The sequence below is a fragment of the Elephas maximus genome, chromosome 6 (assembly GCF_024166365.1).
Source record: "Elephas maximus indicus isolate mEleMax1 chromosome 6, mEleMax1 primary haplotype, whole genome shotgun sequence".
NCBI lineage: Eukaryota > Metazoa > Chordata > Mammalia > Proboscidea > Elephantidae > Elephas > Elephas maximus.
In genome coordinates, this window is record NC_064824.1 from 106,946,757 (window position 1) to 106,966,038 (window position 19,282).

At 41.9% G+C, this 19,282-nt stretch overlaps 1 protein-coding gene across 1 annotated transcript; it reads right to left on the reverse strand.

Moving 5' to 3' along the window:
- Positions 1-14,845: 14,845 nt before the first annotated feature.
- LOC126078036 (gamma-crystallin F-like) lies at positions 14,846-17,484 on the reverse strand. Its single transcript, XM_049888003.1, is given in 3 exon segments — positions 14,846-15,118; positions 17,143-17,385; positions 17,476-17,484. Coding segments are annotated over 3 exon segments (525 nt in total).
- Between the last annotated feature and the right edge of the window lie 1,798 nt (positions 17,485-19,282).

Sequence of the window (19,282 nt, forward strand, 5' to 3'; positions counted from 1 at the left end):
TATTTACTAATCACAATACCATGTGCAAAGGTTTGAAATTTCTAAGCATTATGTAAATGCAAAGCATTAGTATTAGGATCCATTTTTTAATATGGTGTTTTTAATGACGTGTACAAAGGATTTAAGTCTTTGGGAATACAACACTCTGTGTGGTACTTGTTCAAACATCAGCTTCACAGCATAATAAACCATGAAAGGTGTCCTCTTTTGCTTTTATAACACTACAGACCACTATTATCATACTTATTACATTGCATTATAATTATTCCATTTACATTTTGTAGGTGTATTTTGCGATCGTATTATAATTATCCTGTTATTTGTCTGCCCCATTAGACTACGACCTTAACATAGTACTTGGCTAATAGAAGGAAAACCCAAACTCATTGCCATCAAGTTAGTTCTGACTCAGAGAGACCCTATAGGACAGAGTAGAACTGCCCCAGAGAGTTTCCAAGGAGTGCCTGGCGGATTCAAACTGCCGACCCTTTGGTTAGTAGCCATAGTGTTTAACCACTATGCCACCAGGGTTTCCATACAACAACAATAGATGCTTACATATATTGTATTATACTATATTGTACATATTTTATATGCGAGGATCTGTGCTAACTGCTTAACGTGTATTGTTTACTTTATCTTCACAACAATCCCACCAATAGTCTTGAATAATGCGTCTCAGGTAGGCTACCTAACTTGCTGTCTTAGTTTCCTAGTGCTGCTGTAACTCAAATACCACAAATGAGCAACTTTAAAGACTAGAAATTAATTTTCTCACAGTTCTAGACACTAAAAGTCCAAACTGGTCTTGACTGCGTCAATTCCTTCCTTGTTGGTAGCGTGGGCATTCCTTGGTTTCTTGGCAATCCTCACATGGCATCTGTCTTCCCTGGTGTGTGTGTCTCTATGTCTAATCTGCCCTTTTTATGATTCAGAAGTAATTAGATTCAGAACCCACCCTATTCAGGTATGACCTAATTAACATAACAAAGAAACTCGTTTCCAAACAGGGTTACATCCACAAGTGTAAGGGTTAAGATTCCAATACATATTTTGAGAGGACACAAATTAATCCCTAACACTTGCCCAGGGTTTCCTGGCTGGTGAGTGGGAAAGCCAGAACTCAAACTCAGGTCTGTGTGATTTCGGGGCTCAGTTCTCAAACTATACTGCCTGGATTTTTCAATCCCTCCTTTGTTCCTAATTGTGCAGGAATTTAACTGAGAATGTGTTTGCTTGCCCTGTGTGTGATTTTTAAAAGTTTAAGTCAATATTAAAAATCAGGATGGGGGTGGCCATCTGCAAAAAAAGGAATCAGGACCCATACCTCACACCATGTCCAAAAACTAATTCAAAATGGATCAAAGACTTAAATATAAAGCCAAAAACTATGAAGTTCATAGAAGAAAAAATAGGATCAGTGCTACAGGCCTTGATATAAGGCATTAACAGGATACAAACCACAACCAACAACACACAAACTCCAGAAGATAAGCTAGATAACTGGGATCTTCTAAAAATCAAACACCTATGCTCATCAAAAGACTTCACCAAAAAAGCAAAAAGAGGACCTACAGACTGGGAAAAAAAATTTGGTTATTACAAATCAGTCAGAGGTCTAATCTCTAAAACCTACAAGAAAATCCAACACCTGTACAACAAAAAGACAGATAATCTAATTAAAAAATGGGCAAAGGAAATGAACAAACACTTCACCAAAGAAGACATTCAAGTGGCCCACAGACACATGAGAAAATGCTGTCATCACTAGCCATTACAGAAATGCAAATCAAAACTACAATGAGATACCATCTCACCCCAGCATTACCAGCATGAATAAAAAAATAGAAAATAGCAAATGCTGGAGAGGCTGCGGGGAGATCAGAACTCTTAGGCACTGCTGGTGGGAATGCAAAATGATACAACTATTCTGGAAAACAATATGGTGCTTCCTTAGAAAGCTAGAAATACCATATGATCCACCAATCCCACTCCTAGGAATAGATCCTAGTGAAATAAGAGCTGTCCCCCAAATAGACATATGCACACCCATGTTCATTGCAGCACCATTCACAATAGCAAAAAGATGGAAACAACCTAGATGCCCATTAACAGATGAATGAATAAACAAACTGTGGTACATATACACAATGGAGTATTATGCAAAGATAAAGAACAATGATGAATCTGTGAAACATCTCATAACAAGGACGAATCTGGAGGGCATTATGCTGAGTGAAATAAGTCAATCAGAGAAAGACAAATATTGTATGAGCCCAGTACTGTAAAAACTCATGAAATGGTTTACACACAAAAAGAAACAGACTTTGATGGTTACCAGGGAGGGGAGGGGTGAGGATGGAAAAACACTAAATAGACAATAGGTAAGTGATAACTTTGGTAAAGAGTAAGACAGTACACAATACTGGGGAAGCCAGCACAACTTGTCCAAGGCAAGGTCATGGAAGCTCCATCCAAACGAAATCCCTTGCTGTTGAGTCGATTCAGACTCATAGAGATCCTATACTCATAGCGACCCTATACGACAGGGTAGAACTGCCCCATAGGGTTTCCAAGGAATGCCTGGTGGATTTGAACTGCTGACCTTTTGGTTAGCAGCCGTAGCTCTTAACCACTACACCGCCAGGGTTTCTGGAAGGTCACAGACACATCCAAACTCCCTGAGGGACCGAATTGCTGGGCTGAGGGCTGTGAGGACCATGGTCTTGGGGAACATCTAGCTCAACTGGCATAACACAGTTTACAAAGAAAATGTTCTACATTTGACTTTGGTGAGTAGTCCCTGGGGTCTTAAAAGCTTGTGCACGGCCATCTAGGATAGTCCACTGTTGTCACCCCTTCGGGAGCAAGGAAAAATGAAGAAAATTAAAGATACAAGGAAAAGATTAGTCCAAAGGAGTAATGGACCACATCTACCATGGCCTCCACCAGACTGAGTCCAGTACAACTAGGTGGTGCCTGGTTACCACCACTGACTGCTCTGACAGGGATCATAATAGAGGGTCCTGGACAGAGCTGGAGAAAACTGTAGAACAAAATTCTGACTCAGAAAGAAAGACCAGACACTTACAGGCCTGACAGAGACTGGAGAAACCCTGAGAATATGGCCCCCGGACACTCTTTCAGCTCAGTAATGAAGTCACTCCTGAGGTTCACCCTTCAGCCAAAGATTGGACAGGCCCATGAAACAAAACAAGACTAAAGGGGCACACCGGACCAGGGGCAAGGACTAGAAGGCAGGAGGGGACAAGAAAGCTGGTAATGTGGAACCTAAGGTTAAGAAGGGAGAGTGTTGACATGTCGTGGGGTTGTTAACCAATGTCATAAAACAACATATGTACTAACTGTTTAATGAGAAACTACTTTGTTCTGTAAACCTACATCTAAAGTACAAAAAAAAAAAATCAGGATGGAGTAGAAAGTTAATATCATAATGCAGAGTTCTAGATTTTCATGAAGATGGGAAGATTTGGTCACCTGGGCCCTTGTTTCCCTAGGACGGCAGATAGAACTATGTCCAAGCTGTCCCCTTTGATAGGGCAGGTCCATTTTATAGTTTGCCTTTAAGGAAACACAGGTCTAATCCAATCAAGCCTGCTGAAAGCCTTCCAGGGTCCCCTGTTGCCTGAAGATCTTTCACAACCAGCTACACTCCACCTTTCTAATGTCTTCCTCAGCCCCTCCCCTATACCCAACCCTCATACTTTGTGCTCCAGCCACATTGGATTCTTCACTGTGTCTAAATCACCATATCATGTCATGCCTCTATGTGTTCATGCTTTTCTCAAGCTGTTCTGGTGCCAACAATATCCTTCTATTTTTTCTCAATTGTTAAATTCTTACTTATAATCTAAATTCAATCTCCAATATCATCTCCTCAGGAGATATAAAATCTTCCTCTAGAAATCTCCTTATTTATCTAGGGAGAATCCACACATTTCCTCTTCTGTGCCTCTGCAGCGCTTCAGGTGCTCAGCTCCTACAGAGTTAATCACATTTTACCTTATCAGGTTAATTGTGGGTCTGGCTCCCCTGCTAGACTCTGAGCTTCTTAAGAGGAAAGACTATCTTACTCCTCTTTGCATGCCCGGAATCTGATACAGTTATTGGCACAGAATAAGGGCTCCATCAATGTTAGTTCTTTCCTTGTCCTCCTTAACGACAGTGACTTTGTCTTATCTCTGAAATGTCTCTGCCTAACTCAGCAGCAGTGGGACCTGCTCAATTAACCTTTGTTGAATGATTGATTGAATGACTATTATGACTGTCATAGTATGTCTAATCTGTATCTGATATAATATTGAGCCTGGCTTTCCTAGTGCCTTTCTTAGTTCCTATCTTCTCACATCCCTCTAGCTACCAGCAGTAGCTGTCACCTACAAGCTCTGCCCTCCTAGTCAGAGTCAATGAGAAAGTCTGCCAGTCAAGATAGCAGGAACTTGGACCACTCAGGTAAGGAAGCTTTTACTGCCAAGCTATGTTATCATTAGTTTTCTTAGAAGCAATGGAGGTGAACAAAATCCCAGACTCCTGCCTGGGCATCAGGCTACGTTTGCCCACCTCCCTGCTAGTCTCATTCTTGGGTGTATCCTTTGCTTGACTGGCCTCAACACCTTGCCTGAGTTCTTAACTGGGACAGAAGCCCAGATCGGAACAGCAGCCTAGTAGGTGTGGGCCCGTGGCTCCTGGTCAAGTTCCTGATGGTCATCTTCACTGCTCCTACTATTCTTTGTATTGATCCAGCCTTAGGCATTGTTACTAAAGTTCTGCTGCCATAACTTATCTGATCTTTTGAACACTGAGGAGAACTCAGAACTCACTAGTGTTTGTGCTTCTCTTTGGAAAGTGGCAATTTACACTGTAATCCCTCCTCTGGAGCTGGGAGGCCTTCTCTGATCCTGCCCTAGGAACAAAGCTAGCTCTTGCTACAGAGCTACTGCAAGCGCATGGTACCCGTTCCTGCCGTGATGTCCCAACATGCCCTTCAAAGTTGTGTCAGCTCTTTCTCTGGGATCCACTACCAAGTTTGAAATTTCTGTTTTGTCTTCTGTCTTCTAAAGATAGGTCCAGGGCCTCCTAGTTCTTCAAGTAACTATTCTAGGTAAACTTACCCTCTTATATAAAAAATCAATGTCTTTCTTACTTTTAACCCAAGATAATTAGTAATAACCACATATTACCTGTATAGATTTTTATCTTCAGCTGATGAAATTTCTTTTTCAAAATTTTTGTTTCAAAAGTTTAGCAAAGGAAAGCCACCTCCCCCTTCACAATCTCCATTTTATAGAAGGGGTAAGTGGCTGGCCCTCACAGACATAAGCTAATCATATTTCTGAAGGGGTAAGATAACCTGACTTCCTCCTTATTACCAAGATGGCTGATAGAGGGGCCATCCTACACTAACTTTCTTTTTCTCATCTGGAGCACCGAGAGCAGGGCTTGTTCTGTTCTTTAATGGAAACATTAATATCTCATGACCAAGGACAACTTATCAGAATATTGCAACAATTTCGTTCTTTTTTTCTCTTCTCTTGCTTACTTGTATAAAGGCCTAGTGTGCCCTAGAAACATGAGCGATGGCTTATCAAGCCCATTGCTCCCCAGATGAAGGCAGACTTGTCACATGGGGACAAATTGCTACGAGTCTAGGTCTGTAGATATGTGGTTTGTCCCTTGGAAGAAGGGACCCCACTAGTCATACCTTCTTTTATGGACTTCCCAACCACCTTGTCTAAAATGACAGAGGAAACAATACCTAGGCTGGATTCATGGGTGTTACAGGTTTGAAATTTCCTCAAATAGCTCTCACTTTTGAGTTTCAAAGACCCCTCTCTTCTCTGTTTCCAATCTGCTTGGTGGGGGCACTTGTCCTGCCTCTCCTTCTAACCCTTTCCTTATTGTTTTAGATGAGAAGATTATAGCCTTCAAGTAAATTACTGCTGGAAATGCCACGTCCCAGGAAATAGTACCCACGTTTCTGTGTGATCATTTCCCACCTCTCTCCTTGTCCTCTATCGAAGTGTCTCCTTACACAGAGGCAGTGTAACTTAACGGTGTAATGTGCAGACTCTGGATTCAGGGAAATCCTAGCTCTGCTCCTTCTATTTGTGCGTGGGCTAGGTTAATCATTCTAACTGGGATAACTCAAGTATTTTAAAAGTTCTAATGACTGTTCCTGGGAGTTTGTTGTAGCTGCTTTTTAAATGCAAAATGTGCACTGTGAAAAGGAACATTTCAAGACAGCCAAATTAGAAAAATATTAAAAGGAAGAGTTGTAAAGAACAGAAGAGTATTACAAAGTGGGTAGAAAAAGTAAACTGTGGGACGCAGAAACCATGGAGAAAAATCTGAAAAACAGGTAGTGGAGCCATGCTCTGTGGGGGGTCTGATGTTAGAATGGACTAGTTTGGTTTCATGGAAAGAAGAGGTGATGAGGTAAAATAGAGTTTACCTGCTTCCTAAATCAGGACCCTGAGGGGGAGGAACAGGTGGCCACAAAGTCAGAGTGAGTGGCAGAGGGTAAGCTTTAAAGTTGCAGTCTGGTGGACCAACATAGTGCTTTGTGTCAAATTAATTTTTTAGTGTTGCTGTAAAACAAATTAGCATAGCATGCTTATGAAAATATTTCATCGGGGGATGGGTGCAGTTGGCAAATAAACATAGAAGGTGCATGTTATTTATGTAAAAATACAGTATTTGCAGGGTTCTTTTTCACGGTGATACCTGTAATGGAGGTTTAGTGGAAGGCTTAGAGAAGCCCAAAGGGTATGAGAGCATAAACTGTACCTGTGAACTTAGCAGCAGTTCCAATTTACACTTTTAAGGCCCTGGTAAGCTGGGTTCAGGCAGAAAGATAAACAACGCTTGGAGGATACTTCTTCAGCTAGCCTGAAGCTGTATAGGTTGGGTGAGATCCTAAAGAGCCAAGACTGTAGCTGTCAAATACAGGCAGTAGAGGAGCCACCCTGCACACTGTTCATTATCTCTGAATATGCTTAGCATGATTTGGGCTATTTGAAGACCAGTGAGATGAGGACGTCCTTATATGTCTGTAGAGAACAAGAAAGGGATGGATGAATGGAGGAAGTCCAATGGAGGAAGGAAAAAAAAAACTTAAAGGATATAAAAGAGCTGTGAGAAAAATGATAGGTAGATAGAGGTTGATTTTGAAGGCGAAATGGAGGGAATATTTGAACAAGAATGTGGGATCTATCTTACGCATGAACTCAAAGTTTTCCTCTATTAGAAGTGGATCAATCAGATATTAAGAGATGAAGAAAGAAGGCAGAGGGCTCTGTCAAAAGGCACAATGTGAATTCTGAACTCCTCACTTAAAGGGGCCACACCTGCTCTGGTGGACACAGACCAATTATCATGTCTTTATCTTCTCTTAAGAAATGGTTATCATGTTAATTGCAGCATTATTCACAATAGCAAAAAAGATGGAAACAACCTAAGTGCCCATCAACAAATGAATGGATAAACAAACTATGGTACATACACACAATGGAATACTATGCAATGATAAAGAACAATGACGAATCTGTGAAACATCTCACAACATGGATGAATCCGAAGGGCATTATGCTGAGTGAAATAAGTCAATCACAAAAGGAAAGATATTGTATGAGGCCACTACTATAAAAACTCATGAGAAGGTTTGCACACAAAAAGAAACAATCTTTGATGGTTATAAAGGAGAGGAAGAGTGGGAATGGAAAAACACTAAATAGGCAATAGATAAGTGGTATCTTTGGTGAAGGGTAAGACAGTACAAAATACTGAGGAAGCCAGAATGGAAGTTCCACAGATACATTCAAACTCCCTGAGGGACCAAATTACTGGGCTGAGGGCTGGGAACCATGGTCTTGGGGAACATCTAGCTCAATTGGCATAACATAGTTTATAAAGAAAATGTTCTACATCGTACTTTGGTGAGTAGTGTCTGGGATCTTAAAAGCCTGTGAGTGGCCATCTGAGATACTCCACTGGTCCCACCCCATCTGGAGCAATGGAGAATGAAAAAATCAAAGATACAAGGGAAAGATTAGTCCAAAGGACTAATGGGCCACAAGTACCACAACCTCCACCAGACCAAGTCCAGCACAACTAGATGGTGCCCAGCTACCACCTCTGACTGCTCTGACAGGGATCACAATAGAGGGTCCCAGACAGAGCTGGAGAAAAATGTAGAACAAAATTCTAACTCACAGACACAAAAAAAGACCAGACTTACTGGTCTGACAGAGAAACTCTGAGAGTATGGCCCCCAGACACCCTTTTAACTCAGTACTGAAGTCACTCCTGAGGTTCACCCTTCAGCCAAAGATTAGACAGGCCCAGAAAACAAAATGAGACTAACTGAGCACACCAGCCCAGGGGCAAGGAAGAGAAGGCAGGAGGGGACAGGAAAGCTGGTAATGGGGAACCCAAGGTTGAAAAGTGGAAAATGTTGACATGTCATGGGGGTGGCAACCAGGGTCACAAAGCAATATGTGTACTAATTGTTTAATAAGAAACTAGTTTGCTCTGTAAACCTTCAATAAAAAAGAAGGAAATGGTTATGATGTGCAACAAAACTGTTTTTTTCTATGGTGAAAACATGTACAACAAAACATGCCAACTCAACAATTTATACATCTGTAATTCAGTGTTGCTGATTACATTCTTCAAGTTGCAACATGTCTTTTAAATAAGATTCATATTTGCTTATTAATCACTTTGGATAAATGACATGCTTGCCTTGCATAACCCCCACGTGTCTGTCAGTTTGTCGTACTGTGGGGGTTTGTGTGTTGCTGTGATGCTGGAAGCTATGCCACCAGTATTCAGACACCAGCAGGATAACCCATAGAGGACGGGTTTCAGCTGAGTTTCCAGACTAAGACAGACTAGGAAGAAGGACCCAGCAGTCTACTTCTGAAAAGCATTAGCCAGTGAAACCTTATGAATAGCAGTGGAACACTGTCTGATAATAGTGCTGGAAGATGAGCCCCCAGGTTGAAGGCACTCAAAAGATGACTGGGGAAGAGCTGCCTCCTCAAAATAGAGTCAACCTTAATGACGTGGATGGAGTAAAGCTTTCGGGACCTTCATTTGCTGATGTGGCATGACTCAAAATGAGAAGAAACAGCTGCAAACATCCATTAATAATCGGAACCTGGAATGTACGAAGTATGAATCTAGGAAAATTGGAAATCATCAAAAATGAAATGGAATGCATAAACATCGATATCCTAAGTATTTGTGAGCTGAAATGGACTGGTATTGGCCATTTTGAATCGGACAATCATATAGTCTACTACGCTGGGAATGACAACTCAAAGAGGAGTGATGTTGCATGCATTGTCAAAAAGAACGTTTCAAGATTTATCCTGAAGTACAACGCTGTCAGTGATACGATAATATCCATACGGCTACAAGGAAGACCAGTTAATACGACTATTATTCAAATTTATGCACCAACCACTAGGGCCAAAGATGAAAAAATAGAAGATATTTATCAGCTGCTGCAGTCTGAAATTGATTGAACATGCAATCAAAATGCATTGATAATTACTGGCAATTGGAAAGGGAAAGTTGGAAACAAAGAAGAAGGATCAGTAGTTGGAAAATATGGCCTTGGTGATAGAAATAATGCCGGAGATCGAATGATGGAATTTTGCCAGACCAACGACTTCTTCATTGCAAATACTTTCTTTCACCAACATAAATGGCGACTATACACATGGACCTCACCAGATGGAACACACAGAAATGAAATTGACTACAATTTGTGGAAAGAGACGATGGAAAAGCTCAATATCATCAGTCAGAACAAGGCCAGGGGCCAACTGTGGAACAGACCATCAACTGCTCATATGCAAGTTCAAGGTGAAACTGAAGAAAATCAGAGCAAGTCCACGACAGCCAAAATATGACCTTGAGTATATCCCACCTGAATTTAGAGACCATCTCAAGAATAGATTTGATGCATTGAACACTAGTGACCAAAGACCAGACGAGCTGTGGAATGACATCAAGGACATCATCCATGAAGAAAGCAAGAGGTCACTGAAAAGACAGGAAAGAAAGAAAAGGCCAAGATGGATGTCAGAGGAGACTCTGAAACTTGCTCTTGAGTGTCCAGCAGCTACAGCAAAAGGAAGAATTGATGCAGTAAAAGAACTGAACAGAAGATTTCAAAGGGCCTCTTGAGAAGACAAAGTAAAGTATTATAATGACATGTGCAAAGAGCTGGAGATGGAAAACCAAAAGGGAAGAACATGCTCAGCGTTTCTCAAGGTGAAAGAAGTGAAGAAAAAATTCAAGCCTCGAGTTGCAATAATGAAGGATTCCATGGGGAAAATATTAAATGATGAAGGAAGCATCAAAAGAAGATGGAAGGAATGCACAGAGTCATTATACCAAAAGGGAATTAGTCGATATTCAACCATTTCAAGAGGTGGCACATGATCAGGAATCAATGGTATTGAAGGAAGAAGTCCAAGCTGCTCTGAAGGCGCTGGCGAAAAACAGACTGCAGGAATTGATGGAATATCAATTGAGATGTTTCAACAAACAGATGCAGCACTGGAGGTGCTCACTGGTCTATACCAAGAAATATGGAAGACAGCTTCCTGGCCAAATGACTGGAAGAGATCCATATTTATGCCTATTCCCAAGAATGGTGATCCAACCGAATGTGGAAATTATAGAACAATATCATTAATATCACACACAAGCAAAATTCTGCTGAAGATCATTCAAAAGCAGCTGCAGCAGTATATTGACAGGGAACTGCCAGAAATTCAGGCCGGCTTCAGAAGAGGACGTGGAACCAGGGATATCATTGCTGATGTCAGATGGATCCTGGCTGAACGCAGAGAATACCAGAAGGATGTTTACCTGTGTTTTATTGACTATGCAAAGGCATTCAACTGTGTGGGTCATAACAAATTATGGATAACATTGCGAAGAATGGGAATTCCAGAACACTTAATTGTGGTCATGGGGAACCTTTGCATAGATCAAGAGGCAGTTGTTCCGACAGAACAAGGGGGTACTGATTGGAAAGGTGTGCGTCAGGGTTGTATTCTTTCACCATACCTATTTAATCTGTATGCTGAACAAATAATACAAGAAGCTGGACTATATGAAGAAGAATGGGGCATCAGGATTGGAGGAAGACTCATTAACAACCTGCATTATGCAGATGACACAATCTTGCTTGCCGAAAGTGAGGAGGACCTGAAGCACTTACTAATGAAGATCAAAGTCCACAGCCTTCAGTATGGATTACACCTCAACATAAAGAAAACAAAAATCCTCACAACTGGACCAATGAGCAACATCAAGATAAACGGAGAAAAGATTGAAGTTGTCAAGGATTTCATTTTACTTAGATCCACAATCAACAGCCATGGAAGCAGCAGTCAAGAAATCAAAAGACGCGTTGCATTGGGCAAATCTGCTGCAGAGGACCTCTTCAAAGTGTTGAAGAGCAAAGATGTCACCCTGAAGACTAAGGTGCACCTGACCCAAGCCATGGTATTTTCAATCACATCATATGCATGTGAAAGCTGGACAATGAATAAGGAAGACCGAAGAAGAGTTGACCCCTTTGAATTGTGGTGTTGGCGAAGAATATTGAATATACCATGGACTGCCAAAATAACCAACAAATCTGTCTTGGAAGAAGTGCGGCCAGAATGCTCCTTAGAGGCAAGGATGGCGAGACTGCGTCTTACATACTTTGGACGTGTTGTCAGGATGGATCAGTCCCTGGAGAAGCACATCATGCTTGGCAGAGTACAGGGTCAGCGGAAAAGAGGAAGACCCTCAACGAGGTGGATTGACGCAGTGGCTGCAACAATGAGCTCAAGCATAACAATGGTTTTAAGGATGGAGCAGGACAAGGCAGCATTTCGTTCTGTTGTGCATAGGGTCGCTATGATTCGGAACCGACTTGATGGCACCTAACAACAACAACAACAACCTTGCATAAACTGCAGAGCAGAGTGTATTTAAAATGTGCAAAAATATTTTAAAGGTTCGTATCTCCTCTTGTCATTAATGATTTTGGAAGAGGTTTTTTAAACCATACTTGCTTTCCCTCTGGAGAGCATCAGGTGGAGCTCTTATCTAGATTAAGTAAACCACCGCCCCCCCCCCGCCAAAAAAAACCCAAACCTGTTGCCCTTTGGTCAATTCTGACTCATAAGGACCCTATAGGACAGAGTAGAACTGCCCCATAGGGTTTCTAAGGAGCAGCTGGTGAATCTGAACTACTGACCTTTGGGTTAACAGCCAAACGGTCAACCACTGTGCCACCAGGGCCCCAGATTAAGTAAAAGCGTTGTCTAAATGGAAAAAAAGGGAGCCCTGGTAGCACAGTGGTTAAGAACTCAGCTGCTAACCAAAAGGTTGGCAGTTTGAATCCACGAACGACTCCTTGGAAACCCTATGGGGCAGTTCTGCTCTGACCAGTAGGGTTGCTATGAGTTGGAATCAACTCAACAACAAATTTTTTTTTTTAATGGAAGAAAAGTAAGTTAATGAGTTTCTGCTGAGAATTTTTATCTATTTAGTCTCTGTGTGGCACAAAAGGCTCTCTACTTTTCACTAACAAAAAATTTAAAAAAGAAAAAGGGGAGCCATAAATCAGTACTGAAGAAAGAGGTGAGAAGCAGCATACGATGCGAAAGAGGGAAGATGCACGAATCAGAAGCTGGCTTGTTAATGATAGATTCAGCTGGTGGTGAATTTAAGTGAAGCTGGGTTCTAAGGAGTTCATGATACTCTAAACCCTTTGTTCCTTAGCAAAACAAATGTCTTCTTCCTCTTCAGATGATGGTTAAGTTGGCCTAATCAACAAAACGTCCAGCTAGGAAAGGGTCCTTGTCGACATGTCACTGGGTCCCTCCTTGGCTCTCCTCCCTGCAGGAGCAGCCTGCCCAGACCACCTGTCCTCTGCCCTAAGTCAGGCCCTGGCCCTGGGAAGAAGGGCCTTGTGGTTGGACAGCTGCTCTGCCTGTGCCTGGTGGTTAACTTGAAAGGAAGCCCAGTCTTGGGCCTGAATCCAAATCAGATTTTCTAATCAAGCTTTATCGGTATTCAAATATTAGGGATATTTGAATCCCTAAAATAAGTAACTAAAATAGTTGTGTCAGGAGGTAAGTTGTAAATCAAAAGAGAGAAAATATTTGAAAGTTGTATAATTGAATCAGAATCTTTAGGAGTGGGGCCCAGGTACCAATATTTTAAAAAGCTCCACTGGTGATTCTAATGTGTGGCCAGAGGTGAGAATCTATGTTCTATACTTTACTGGATTTAGGGGATACAAATGGTTAAAGCACTTGGCTGCTAAGTGAAAGGTTGGAGGTTTGAGTTCACCCAGAGGCACCTTGGAAGAAAGGCCTGGTGATCTACTTCTGAAAACCCTGTGGAGCACAGTTCTCCTCTGACACACATGAGGTCACCATGAGTGCGAATTGACTCAACAGCAACTGGTTTTTTTGGTTGCTCTTTGATTAAAAAAAAAAAAAAAAACAAACCCATTGTCGTCAAATTGATTCCAGACTCATAGCGGCCTTATAGGACATACGAGAACTGACCCATAGGGTTTCCAAGGAGCAGCTGGTAGATTCAAACTGCCCACCTTTATGGTTAGCAGCCATAGCTCACTGTAGCTCTTAGTTACTGCACTGCCAGGGCTCTTCATCTTTGATAGTGGCTTACACTTCTCTGTATTATGCTGGGAACATTCGAACTCTTTTCTAGCGATAGGTGAAGCTGCGTATGGAGCCTCTCAGTGTACTTTGGCAGTGTGTTGACCTTCATCCTCAGTGCTCCCACAACCTTTTGGGCATACATACATGCCTCTATTATGACACCATGATAATTAGTTTTAAAATTCTGTTGTATGCTCTGCTCCCTGACTGGACCGTGAGCTCTCAGGGACAAGGACCTTGTTCTCCTCTTTGTTGTTTCCTAGTACAGAGTGCAGTGTCTAAAACAGAGGCACTCCATCTTTGTGGATGTAATTCTGTACTACAAGGAACTAGATTTAGAACTGAGGTTCTCAAATTGAATTTGCATAAGAATCACCTGGGGATAGGGTCTAGAATCTGCATTTTTAACAAGTGTCCCAGGTGATTCTGATGCAGGTGATTTTCAATCCATTACCAATACTTTGAAAATCACTGATTTATGGGTGCGAAATATTCAACAACAACCAAACCACATTCATGTAACAAATACTTATTATGCAACAGTTATTTCTTGCCTGACTCTGTTATAAGGAATTTATGAATATTAACTTATTTAATCTACATCTCAACCACGTACGGCGAAAAGCATTATTATAAATTAGGAAATAAGCATAGAAAGGATAATATACGTGCCCAACTGCCTACAGCTAGTTAGTGGGTTTAGACCTAAGCATTCTGACTTTGAGAAGCCCTGGTGGTGAAATGGTTAAACACTGGACTGCTAACTGAAAGGTTGGCGGTTTGAGTCCACCCAGTGGCTCTTCGATCTGCTTCTGTAAAGATTACAGCCAAGAAAACACCATGGGGCAGTTCTACTCTGTCACGTGGGGTTGTTGTGAGTCGAAGATGGACCTACCAACTAACAATTCTGACTCCAGCTGCTGTGCTCTTAGCTGTAACCCTACAGTGCCCTTGTCACTGATAAGTGTAAGAAAACCCACGTTATTTCAAGCTTTATTTTTGCCGAGCCCTTGCAAAGAGCTTGAAAAGAAAAGAGGACTACATTACTGCAATAAACACACAGGAAATATTTCATTAGCTTCCAGATGAAGAAAAGGTAGAGTAAAAACATTTCAGTAGCAATCCACTGCCCTCCACAGAGAGCCCACTCTGGCACTCACTGCCCCCCGGGTGTGATACTGCCTGTATTCCCCTGGCCTCAGCAAGTACTGCCGCCCCCGGTAGTCTGACATCTCATAGAGGACCCAGTAACCCTCCAGCACATTGAAGGAGTGGATCTCATTAAAGTGGAAGCGGTCATAAAGAGAGGAGCAGTCCTCAGTTAACTCCACCATCTGGCCTCTGTAGTCCTCTCGCTCATAGATCCGGATCCTGTGGGAGCTGGTCTGTGGATTCAACAAACAGCAGATGAGGACAAGTGAAAAAATCTGATCTTATTTCAGCACCCAGGCATACATACTGCTGGGGAATTGTCATTTCCTTATCTTTTCTAAATCAAAGGTGATCAAATTTAAAGAAAGAGACTGTTAACACCAGGGTACCTGTGTATAGTTGTATAGGTTGTACACTGCACAACTCTAGGGGGCGCCTTCACATAGACTAGTTTTCTGGTGCCACAACCCACATGAGCCATACCCACCAGTCCTGGTCAGTACCATTCTAAGTAACTATCTTAGTGTATTAGCTTTGCTCTCTCGTTCATAGATTTTATGGTGATCTTCTACCCTTCTTGGATAATATATAAAGAACTAGCTATAAAAATAAAAAGACAAATGAATTCCTAGAAAAAGAGATTTTGAATCTCAGTACATTAGAAGTTAGGGGACAATGAAGTCAAATTGCTTTCCCCAAAGTGAGGTCACAATTGTTAGCAATTTAGAGAAATTGCCCATCCCAGGAATTTCCTTAATCCTTTTCTGCCCTAAGCCCTGCCGCTCTAAAATCCTGAAAAGCAGGAGCCAGCATAACAATTACGTTTCAGTTCTCAGATCCAATATATCCTCCTGCAAATCTGTTTTATGCAATAAATAAAAAATGGAAGTTCAGGATCATGAAGGAGGTCTATATAGGATCAAGGGAATATAAAACCTTTGGAAAAATGGAAGATTAGGCTGTTGTTGGTCTTGGGCAAACCCTGTCTCTCTTTTTTTGAGCACTTGTTCTTCCTTCATCTGTTTGTTCCTTCCCATTGCCTCAGTGTTTTCCTTCTTCTGCCATTAATACCTTCTTTAGGAAAGATTCTCATAAGCAATTCCCTTTGGGATAAACAAACTGCTAATAAGGTAACTTACACTGGGGCAGCATTCCATGGTTTGCCAAGGACTATCATGTACGTTTTCTAATTTGGTTTTCCCAACAGCCCTACATATAGAGAGCAACCATTATATGCTTTTTCTTCTTTTATGAGAAAAGTAATAATTAGAGTTTACAATTTGGGATTAGAAGAATTAGGGCTGGAAGCGGAAACTCAGGTTTTCAGGCTCCTAATGCCAGTAATGCCAGTTTGGGTCTTATTAAGTTATTAAACCCTTTAAGGGGTTTCAAATTTTACAAAAGTGGTGTGTTTTCCACAGGACTCTGTCAGATTGAAATGAGAGACTCTCTGACTGTTAAATTCCAGGCTGCATGAGGGCTCTTGATGGTGCAAATGGTTTGTGCTCAACCACCAGCCTAAAGGCTGGCAGTTTAAACCCACCCAGTGGCACCCTGGAAAAAAGCCCTGGTGATCTTCTTCTGTAAAGATTACAGTCAAAAAAACCCTATGGAGTTGTTCTGATCCATAAGACATGGGGTCACCGCGAGTTGGAATCAACTTGACAACGAGTTCGGTTTTTGGGTGGGGTTTTATTTGGTTAACAGTGTGGCTTTGCAGAGGCTATTGGAACCACATAGTTAGTTACTTGATTTGCCTAATCAAAAGGTAGGGCTTGAGGGGCACTTCATGTTCATAGTAACAATTAATACTTTGGGGCAGGGGTGGCTTGGCATGTGCCAGGTTTGCTCCTTTTATTCCCACGGCAACGCTGTAAATTAGCTACTCTTTTAGCCCCACTTAACAGATGAGGGAAGTGAGAAATAGCCTAAGTAACTAGGGTAAGGCCACCTGGTAGGAAAGGGGTTAATCTGTTGCTTATTCATCAGCCATGGCATAGGCTCTCTATTACGCACTGCTTATTCCCAGCAGAGACGAATTTAATTGCAGCAAAGTAAAATAAAATTTCCAATTAAACGTATTGCATCATATACTGTTTCAGTGGAAAGAAATACTAGAGATGTTAATAAAAGTAAAGAGAATATAGGGAGAGCCAGAAGAAGAAGGACTAGGATCCTGTCGCCTATGGTAGCATAATCCACCTTGAGCATTGATGTGACTCCACCCACGAAAAGATCAGGGTGGAGCTGGACTCACCTGGGGGATGAGCTGGCAGGAGCGGACCAAGTCGCTGAGGCCCATCCACTGCTGGTAGTCGGGGAACTTGCCTCGGTGCAGGAAGTACTGGCAGCCTGAGTAGTTGGGCTCCTCACAGAGCATCCAGCAGCCACTGTCCACGCGCACCGAGTTGCAGCGGCTTAAGTAGGGCTACAGGTTGGCGTGGTCGCAGCTGCACTCGTAGGAGCAGCCCTGGAAGCCCCGGTCCTCGTAGAAGGTGATCTGCAAAGCGAGAGGAAGAAAGGGCTCAGAGGCCTGGCTCCCAGATAGCGTTTGCCAGGGACCCTTCCCCGGGCCTCCCAATGGGCTCACCTTCCCCATGACTGGTTGGGTGAATGGTGAACTTACAGTGCAATGGGCCGTGGTGCTGCACACCTATATAGCAGAGGCCTGCTGTGTTGGCAAGAACAACAAAACAGGGGCCCGAGGGGGCAAGTAAAGGGATTTTTGCTCTCTCTTCTTTTTATGTATATAATGACTATGGAGGGTGGTGGGGGGGATATTGTCTGTTCCCTTTTAGATTCTCCAGAGCTTTCTAATTGATGACTGTGGTTCAAATTGTCATTTGGTGCCACCCGGGGTTTAAATGAGGCCCATTTGGGAATTGGAATTGAACAAAAGTGCTTAACCAATTAATGATTGTAATTAAATATTTTATTTATTTTTTTAGATTTCAGAATACCGTGTTTTTGAGTAACGACTCCGTGTAGTGAGCAAGTCTGAAGTTTAGGTCACAGAACATTTTCTTGGTGTGAAAATGAAGACGGTCAGGATACACTTACCTTCTCCACGTAATGTTTAAAGTGGAACGATGCCACTTCTATTATTACCTTTGGCACTAGAGTTGAACCTCAGGTGTGCCTACCACAAAACAAGTTATCTAGCTGTTATGGATTATATTGTGCCCCCCCCCCCAAAAAAAATGTTCTGGAATCCTAACCCGTATATTTGTGGATGTAGTCCTGTTTGGAAATACGGTTTTCTTTGATATTTAATTAATATCACAACTGAATGGGGTGTTTCTAAATTGAATCACTTCTGAGTTACAAAAGAGCAGATTAAGCACAGAGATACCCACACCGGGGAAGAGAGGTACCATGTGAAGCTTACCAAGGAATCAAGGAATGCCCAGGCCTACCCACAAGGAAGGAATCAACATAGCCAAGACCCTGATTTGGACTTTTTGCCTACAGAACCATGAGGCAATAAATTTCTGTTCTTTTAAAACCACCAACTAGTGGTATTTCTGTTATAGCAGCACTGGGAAATGAAGAATTCAATACTGGAGATTGGGGGTGCTACTCTCATAAATGGAAACCCTGGTGGCATAGTGGTTAAGTGCTATGGCTGCTAACCAAAGGGTTGGCAGTTCGAATCTGCTAGGCGCTCTTTGGAAACTCTATGGGACAGTTCTACTCTGTCCTACAGGGTTGCTATGAGTCTGAATTGACTCGACAGCGCTGGGTTTGGGTTTGGTTTTGGTTTTGGTTCTCATAAATACCTAAAATATGGAAATGGTTTTGGAATTGGGTGATGGATAGAGGCTGAAGGAATTTTTTTTCCTAAATTTTATTTATTTTGTTGTTGTTGTTGAGAATATATGCAGCAAAACATACACCAATTCAACAGTTTCTACATGTACAATTCAGTGACATTGATTGTATTCTTTGAGTTGTGCAACCATTCTCACCTTCCTTTTCCAAGTGGCTCTTCCCTTATTGGAAACCCTGGTGGCACAGTGGTTAAGTGCTACCGCTGCTAAGCAAGTGGTTGGCAGTTCGAATCTACCAGGTGCTCTTTGGAAACTCTATGGGGCAGTTCTACTCTGTCCTATAGGGTCGCTATGAGTTGGAATCAACTCAACGGCACTGGGTTTGGTTTTGGTTTTGGTCTTCCCTTATTAACATAAATTCACTGCCCCTAAGGTTCCTGTCTAATCTTTCGAGTTACTGTTATCAATTTGATCCCATATAGGTAGTTCTTAAAAGAGCATAATGCTCAAGGCAGATTTTTTTTTTTTTTTTAACTAATTAAGCTAAATTATTGTTTGGTTTTAAGATGGCTTCAGGGGATATTTTTTGGTTTATGGTTTAAAGATTATCTTAGGGCAATAGTTTCA